We start from the raw sequence: 8,035 nt of genomic DNA, 5'->3' as shown, positions 1-8,035 counted from the left end.
GCTCACAACATGTTGTCAAACCCTTAGACACAGACTTACTGAATTCTAAGGAATCTAAAGGAAACAAAGGGAGTCAGATTTGGCTGAACCTATAAGAAAGGCAATTTCAGGAGGAAAAATGGGACTTGAGACCACCAACTGGCATATATTTAGAGGACAGAAAATAAGATTTTAAAAAATTGAAAGGGTACAAATTTTATTAGTTTATTAAATTATTAATGTATTAATCTTGATTTTTCAGTTTTCCTTTCATGTCTCAGAGTCCACATATCTTTTATCCAAATTACCATAATTTTTTGGTGAGGGGAGGTGTGGAGGGCTGCTTAAAAGGTAATAGGCCCTTTGTGCTTTTTTTTTTTAAGATTTTGTTTATTTCTTTGAGAGAGAGACAGAGAGCATGAGAGAGAGAGAGAGAGAGCACGAGCAGGGGGAGAGGCAGAGGGAGAAGCAGGCTCCCCACTGAGCAGGGAGCCCGATGTGGGGCTCAATCCCAGAGCCTGAGATCATGAACTGAGCCAAAGGCAGACACTTAACCGACTGAGCCACCCAGGCGCCCCTTAGGCCCTTGGTGCTTTGTGCACTGTAAACAACCAGTAAGGAGTCCTGGTCTGGGACGGCCTCTTTTTGTGTCTGTCAAGGAATTCTCTGGCCCATTCTCAAGGTCAACATTTCTACCGGTGAATGCAGAGATGCCGCCCACACACAGCAAGACCACAGCAAGCGGGTGTGAACAAAAGGTTAGAAACTTTCTCCCAGGAGCCTAGTGCCCTTGGAAGCAGAGCTCTGGGAGGATTCTGTAGCAGGTGGGAACTCTTCAGCTTCCGAATCCGACATTTCAGCTCCCAGGTCTGGGCTTGCAGATCTGGGCAGGGTCTCTGGGAGCGGTCTGTGCTGGCCCTGGTGAAGCTGGAAACAAAGTGCCCAGGGAAGGTGCAGCGGCATAAATAGGCTGGCCCCTGGAGCAGGAGCAGAGCTGGGACGGAGCTCAGGTTTTCACAGAAGAAAACACCAGCTGCACTGAGGTGACCGTCTCGAGCTTTGTGACTGGGCGGCCCAACGGTTCTCTTCCCTTGTGGTTCCTGCCTCCCTGCTTTGTCACCCGCTCCAGGCCCTGGGATGCACATCAGCTGGACTCCCACGCATGAGCTCTGGTTGGGTTTGGCCAATGAGGAGCAGCTGGAGATCGGAGAGAGGGAGGGAGGGGGGGAGGGATTGGGCATTATCCCCTTGGCCCCCTCCACCTCCCCAGGGAGGGTGCCACCCACAAACCATCCCCGTCCCTCAACCGACGGTCCCTACCCCTCTCCAGATAGCTGGGTCTTCACCCTGACTGTTCAAAGCACCTTCTACTCTGAGAAGTCCTGGCGAGATGTGTGGACACCGGCTCTCGCCCTTCCAGTCAGAGTGGGCATCTAACCAGCTCCGAGGTGCACCTTTCAGAGGCTCCACACCTGTGCTCCCCCCAGGCTCTGGTTACTCTCTGCCCCTCCTCCCCTCGGGCCAGTGAAGGTACCAGCTCTGGTTATTCCCGGCTCCCTCTTGCAAACGAATCCCTCTGGGACTCATCTTACCGCGAAAGTACCTCTGTTTTCTATGGGACTCTGACCGGCTCCCCTCCTCCACATCCGCCTCGGCCAGCACCCCCTTTCTAACTCCCCAGCTCTGACAATGGTACATGCTCTGTTGCTTACTTCATCAGCAGGTTCGGGACATGCTGACTTTGAGATGACACATCAGGGTTGGGACCAGAGGCTGGACAGAGAAGAGGCCTCAGGGCCCGGGCATCCCAGGGGCTTGGGCTTGACCCTGTAGGAGAAGGAGCCCCTAGAGAGCCCAAGAGATGAGAGAAGGGGAAAGGCCAGAGGACAGGAGAGGGATGACACAACAGGGGAGAAGAGACAAAGATGCTGGGTCACGCACGGAGGCAAATGGAGAAAAGTATTAAAGTTTGTTTAAACTTCATTTTGATGAGTTGATGGCCTCCCTTGTAAGCACACTGCAAAGGCATCACACAAACCTGCGCACAGCTGAAGGCAGGGGTCCCTGCAAGTGTTTCCCCAATACTGGTTCCTGCACCCCGCGCTCTGCTGACCCAGTCCCTTCACCCCACGCAACCCTGCCAAAGGCCCCCGCTTCCTCTGTTCGTATTCATGCTCAGCTCCAATGCCCCAAATCCTAACAAGGCGTCCTCACCCCAGCTTGTGCTGCATCGGATCCCCCGGCCCGTGCTGGGGCACCCCAACCCTGGCGTCTCGCCAGCAGCCCCTCCCTGACCCTCGCCTCCCCACCCCTCCCCAGGCCTCCCAGGCTGCAGAGGGAATGAGCGAGATCTCTGCAGTGAAAAATGAAGCCCCAGGCAGGCACTTTCCCTATTTAAATCTAAACCAAATTAATTTGGGGAACGGCATTTGCAGTTTAATTCCTAATGACTGTACATGAGTGCATACGTCCTATTTTCTGATGAGATATCCACCATCTCTCCCACAAAAATGGCAAAATGAATGAGTGTAGAAGTGATGGATGTGGAGAAGCCAACTGTACACAAAAGTAAATGCGTCTTCCCAGTGCAAACCCTCTCGTAATCTGAAGGACGCTGCTTCATATCCCCCTGAAGCCTCATTTAACATGAAGTGGTTGAAATGGATGATCTCATGCTCCGTGACTTCATGAGTTTCTACGGTTTTATAAGGCGAGAATGGGACAAAACAGCTGCTCACAGAAGGAAGCTTCCTTTGGTGTGACCACTTCTTCCTGGCCTCTTTGTGAAAGGGTAGGGGTCAAAGGCAACACTCAACAGTGGAGACTTTCAAGCAAGGACACACCCTCATGGGGTTGGGGTCCCCGTTCTTCCCAGGAGACTGAACAGGGACAACCTGGTGCTCACCAGCCTCCAGCAACTGGAATTCCTTCTGATGTACCCACCTGCCCAGGGAGCGCCACGGCCTGACCTCCTCGTGCTGCTCATGATCCCCAGGTTGGTTTGGCTTGGTTTTAATATTGATTCGGTTGTCACTATAAAAGCAGAGCAAAGTCATTTGTGGAAATTTCCAATAAACAAACAAAAAGAAAAAAAAAAAAAAAAAGGAAAAGAAATCCCCTAAAAGCTCTGGCACCTAAGGCTAACCGTTGGCTTTCTTCCACATTTCCTGCCACTTGTGTTAGATGTGTGATTTTTGAAATCACGATCTCTCTGTGCGTAGGAGTCCACATCTCCGTTTTGCCCTGTCTCATGGGAACAGGAGCATTGAGAGCACGGTGGAGCGGATGTCTGTGCACAAGGACGGGGTGCGAGGGTGGCTCAGCACTGCTGTCAGCCCACAGAGAGGGTGTTGTACTGCAGCAACTTCTTTAGAAAAATAGTAATAAAAGAGAATCGGTAGACTAGAAAGTAGGAATGGGACGGAGTTATATTTTTGTATCAAAGCACTTGACAATCTCTCAGTGTGTCCTTTTGTACAAAAAGACAGAACAAGGGAGTCAGAAATGCAAAATAAAGTGGAATTCAACGCTCTCACCCCAGAGGACGTCTCCACCCCTCGAGCCCAAGGCTGCTACTTCCTTTGCCCACGGCTCTCCGACCTGGTCTCGCAGCCCCTACCCCTGGCCTCCTGCCCTGTGACCTGACCGAGCGCTCAGGCTCAGATCCAGAGATTGGCTGCGGCTTCTGGGGCGATGCCGGACCCTGCTTTCTTGCTGTGCTCGTCCCGTCCCTGAGCTGTCTCCACCTCTGGCCCCAGGACCTGCCCCAGCCCAGATGACAGATGTGGGCAATCTGGAACACGAGAGCTTCCACTGGATTCCATCTCAGGGTGTGTCCACACACCTCGACATTCACTCCACCCAAAGGACAGGCCTTTGCCGCAGGGCTCTGTGGACACTGTGCCCCTCCCCTCCCCAAGTCCCATGGATGCCACACCCACTTCCCTGCACCTCTGACTCATTTCTGGCTCTACCTCCCCTGTGTGCATCTCGGCATGGACAGCACATTCTAATTACAGTCCCTTAGGTTCCTGAGATGCAGCAGGATCCGTCATAACTTGAAGGTCGTGTTTATGTCGTATTAAAAGGAAAGAGCCAGGTAGCTATTCTTGGAGAGGGCATTTCCAAATGTCCTTGACATGCAGCTTGATGCCACGCCATCGTCAAATCAGATGTCTCAAAAGCTATCGATGTTTCCCTCACCTCCTGGCATGTGCTGAGAAAGAAAATCAGATGATTTCATCAGAGAGAGCTGATTCATTTTGTGGTTTTGGCACAATTTCCCCAACTCCGTATATTCAAACCATCCTTAGGAACAAAGCACCTGTGTGCCAAGTTGAATCTGCCTCAGATGCTCCGTACACGCGCCTCTGACAGGCGCTAACAAGGCCAGCCTTTTATCTGCACCCTGGAGTGGGTGGGCATTCAGGGGAGGCAATCACCTCCCTCATCAAAGCCCGCTTCCTGAGGACCCCAGCCTCGGGGGAGGCAATTCCACGGTGAGGCCCAGGAGGGCTTTGCATTCGTGGAGACAAAGCGGGGGGACAGTAAAGCCTCGCCAGGCTCAGAGAGATGATGGGAGTCTGCCCAAGCACAGATGGGGTGGATGGTTCTGTCACAGAGATGCTGTCAGCACCTCACGACCGTGGCAGGATGGAATCCAAGGAAAAGGGAAAAGGCAGAGAACCCGAAAGCTGCTCTTTGTGCCCTTCCTTACCTGTGAACATGGAGATGAAAAGCCCAGGTGTCGGGATTAAGACAGCGGAAATCTCGCTAGAATCTAGCGTCAGACCGTTGGCAGGCGGCTGGAAGCACCATGCCGAGGAGGACATGAGGCCAGAGCTGGGGCCACCGCCCTCACAGCTCTGCTGGTCTAGAGACCGTTCCCTGACCACCCCCTCTGACCTTTCTGCATGCATGGCTTGTCCGGCTTGTGTGTGCTTTCGGTTAAGGAACAATCCAGAAGACTCTCCCCAGGGCTTTACGATTATGCATTAGCAGCTTTCGAAGGAGTGGCCTCCCCTGGAAGAACTCGTAATTCTGTTTCATCACACACTTATCCGCAAGCCTTTTCCCCCTATTTCCAATAAAACTTATTTGCCGGGCTCCTATTTCTAAAATACACCCTTCCCCAAATCTTAATTACTGCAAAGAATTCCAAACTGAAAATGCCTCACATTTAAAGACACACACACACACACACACACACACACACACACACACACACACACCCCCAGAAGAATCCTCTAAATGTATGTGTTATCTCACGCATCAGTGTGGGGCGGCTCAAAGGCACCAGCCTTGGGGGTTTGAAGTTGGGCTCCAGCCTAACAGTTTGGACTGAATGATGATTGCTATGACTCGTCTGCTCATTTGAAAAAAAAATCGTTTCAAAGATCTGGTTTGCCTAAATTTTAGTTGTAACATGAACCAGTTGTTTCATTACATTTTACAGACTTAGGTGGGACTTGGGAGGGAATAAAGGGTAATTTATGATTAATTGCTTGAGATGGTTAAAAGTGTATTTCCTCGCTCCTAGATTTTTCTTTCTCACTCAAAGATCGAATCCTAACTAGCATTTCAGAGGAAATAGGTCTGTTCCTCTGCTTGACAGAAATACTCGCAGGGGCCTGAGCTGGCTGGCTTTGCAGGGAGAGCAGCAACCCCGAGCTTCCCCGCTCAGACGACCCGCCAAGAGTCGGTGTGGCCGCAGGTTCCGCGTGGCGATTTAAAAGCAGGCTGAAAGGGGCGCCTGGGTGCCTCAGTCGTTAAGCGTCTGCCTTCGGCTCAGGTCATGATCCCGGGGTCCTGGGACGGAGCCCCGCATCGGGCTCCCTGCTCCGCGGGAAGCCTGCCTCTCCCTCTCGCTCTCCCCCTGCTTGTGTTCCCTCTCTTGCTCTCTCTCTCTCAAATAAATAAATAAAATCTTAAAAAAAAAAAAGACAGGCAGACAGAAACAGGCCGCTCCCTCCCTGCCACAACCTTAGAGGAGGTCAGCAGGTAAAATGAGGAGTCCTCCCGGTTTCGCTTTCTCTTGAAGGTCCTTCTGCACATTTTCTCAGCTATTCAAAGAAGCTCTGAGTTCTCAGACCTCCCTCCTGAGATGCACCCTGGGCAGGTTTTCAGGAGCTCCTCCGGCTTCTAGACCTCATGCCCTCTTCCCCCGGCCCAGTTCTGGTTCATAGCTGATGCAGGACAATCCAACGTGCTGCTTTTCTGGAAAATATCAGATAAGTGATCCCAGGCAGGCATGCTTTCCCGTCTGGCTGAGCAGGGGGGCAAAAGTTTTCATCCTGTCAGTGCCCAAGAGCGAGGCGAAGGGGGGGGGGGGACCTTGGTGCACTCAGGAGGCCGAGCAGAGGCTACCCGAGAGGCTCCTGGGCCCCAGCACAATTCCACCGCAGTGAGGGCCATTTCTCTGGAAGAGCTACTGCTTTTCCAGAAATGCCTGAGGGAGAGGGGACACTGGCCTCTGTACCTCTTGCTCTCCAGGTCCTTCAACTCGGTGTTTGGAGGAAAATCTCAAATGCTGAGACATGCAGAGGGCTTCTTCCCTTAACTCCCCCACCCCCGACCCATGGCACCACCTGCCTAACTAATGTGAGAAATAAGTTGATACAAACTAAGCTTTCTGCACAGGTTACTTCCGAAGGGAACCTATGCACAGGGACTAGACATACTTTTTTTGTTTGTTTCTTGTAAGAACTGTGATTCCAAACCTTCAGTAGGATGGGGGTGTCTCCCGGAACCTGGTGCAATCAGCAAACTAAGCCCATACCTGTGGCTTTCTGCCCCCTGCCTGACGGCTTGCTTCTTGACGTCCACCCCAAGTCCACCTGGGCCTCACTCAAGGTTCGGGATCCTGCCTGGATCCCCATTTACAGCCAGCCAAACCCACCCCTGTAGACCAGACCTGCTCTCCAAGCCATCACGGAACTTCCTTGGAGTCAGGCCAGCACCTCCCATGGCCACGGACAGCACCCAGATCACCCTGAGAAGAGCAGGCCTTGTGAGGGGCAGCTGGTCTTTCCCTGTGCTACACCAGGTTCCCAGTGCCCCTCATTCCCCAGGCTCTGGCTCTGCCAGGCCGGCTTGACAACCTCACCTCCGGCCCCCGAGGCTGTTTGCCCAAGCTGAGAACAAGACATCACTGATATATCCAGACTCAAGATTATATGAATTCAGCATATACCCAAAGTTGGAATTTTGGTATAGCCAGCTCATTACTGTGCATTTTTGCATGAGGGAATGGAACATAACCTATCGAAGTTAGATCCTGTGACCCCCGGTCATTAGCAAAATGAGCCACAGGTATGGTCTTAGTTTGCTGATTGCACCAGGTTCCGGGAGACACCCCCATCCTACTGAATAGTTTGGAATCACAGTTCTTACGAGAAACAAACAAAAAAAGTATGTCTAGTCCCTGTGCATAGGTTCCCTTTGGAAGTAACCCGTGCAGAAAGCTTAGTCTGTATCAACTTATTTTTCACATTTTAAAGTTTCTTCCTGTACCTACTAATAATGTGGGATTTAATACTTCTTTTAGAAGTTCTGTTATTTACGGGTAGACCTCTGCTGTGATGTTTATGCCAGTAAATCTCCCAGGCTTCTCATATATGTTGCCAAATCCCTCCACCCCCAAATAATCCAAACCAAAAAGCTGCATCAGAAATTAATAACCATGATCATAAATCAAAGTGAAGGTTTTATCCTTTCATTTTGCATAGGACATCATGACTAAATGAGTACCCTAATGCACACAGGACTTATCAAAAAGGGAAAAAAACCTTCCCTAATCAAAGGCATATTTCATCTCTGAAAAATTCATCAGAATGTGTTACGGAGTGACTGTACGTCTTGAAAATCTCTCTCTGGCACATCTGGAAGCTCACTTTTTTTTCCCCATCATTATATTCAGGAATACAAGCGGTTTTGATTTGCATGCATAACGCAGTTTCTTCATCTCTTATCTTGTGTGCCATGTGAATGAATTTCTGTGATCTATGGTTACAATTACTGAAATATGGATTAAGAGGGCCTACATTATGCAGATGGT

At 50.9% G+C, this 8,035-nt stretch overlaps 1 protein-coding gene across 6 annotated transcripts; it reads right to left on the bottom strand.

Annotated features, from left to right (window-relative positions):
- Positions 1-489: 489 nt before the first annotated feature.
- On the bottom strand, positions 490-4,852 carry LOC113920283. Of its 6 annotated transcripts, none has more exons than XM_027590609.2 (6): positions 4,697-4,852; positions 3,954-4,195; positions 3,114-3,346; positions 2,923-3,012; positions 1,692-1,824; positions 490-1,176 (listed from the first exon to the last, which is right to left on the bottom strand). In XM_027590609.2, exons 2-6 carry the CDS (start codon positions 3,974-3,976, stop codon positions 672-674), a joined length of 984 nt encoding a protein of 327 aa, XP_027446410.2. In that variant the 5' UTR covers positions 3,977-4,195; positions 4,697-4,852; the 3' UTR covers positions 490-671. The 6 variants fall into 6 exon arrangements, 5 of the variants coding, with proteins under 5 accessions (XP_027446410.2, XP_027446409.2, XP_035582723.1 ...); XM_027590608.2 differs by having other exon boundaries at positions 4,183-4,195; XM_035726830.1 differs by having other exon boundaries at positions 3,125-3,346; positions 4,183-4,195.
- Between the last annotated feature and the right edge of the window lie 3,183 nt (positions 4,853-8,035).

This window comes from Zalophus californianus, chromosome 3, assembly GCF_009762305.2.
Source record: "Zalophus californianus isolate mZalCal1 chromosome 3, mZalCal1.pri.v2, whole genome shotgun sequence".
Lineage (NCBI taxonomy): Eukaryota > Metazoa > Chordata > Mammalia > Carnivora > Otariidae > Zalophus > Zalophus californianus.
This window is presented reverse-complemented; position numbering and strand designations above follow the sequence as displayed.

Coding starts and splice junctions, on each gene's coding strand:
- LOC113920283 (XM_027590608.2), bottom strand. CDS start 4,811: ATGTCCTCCTCGGCATGGTGCTTCCAGCCGCCTGCCAACGGTCTGACG. Junction 3,013..3,113: donor AAGCCAACGGTTAGCCTTAG/GTGCCAGAGCTT, acceptor CTGCTTTTATAG/TGACAACCGAATCAATATTA. Junction 1,825..2,922: donor CCGTGGCGCTCCCTGGGCAG/GTGGGTACATCA, acceptor TGGGCTCTCTAG/GGGCTCCTTCTCCTACAGGG.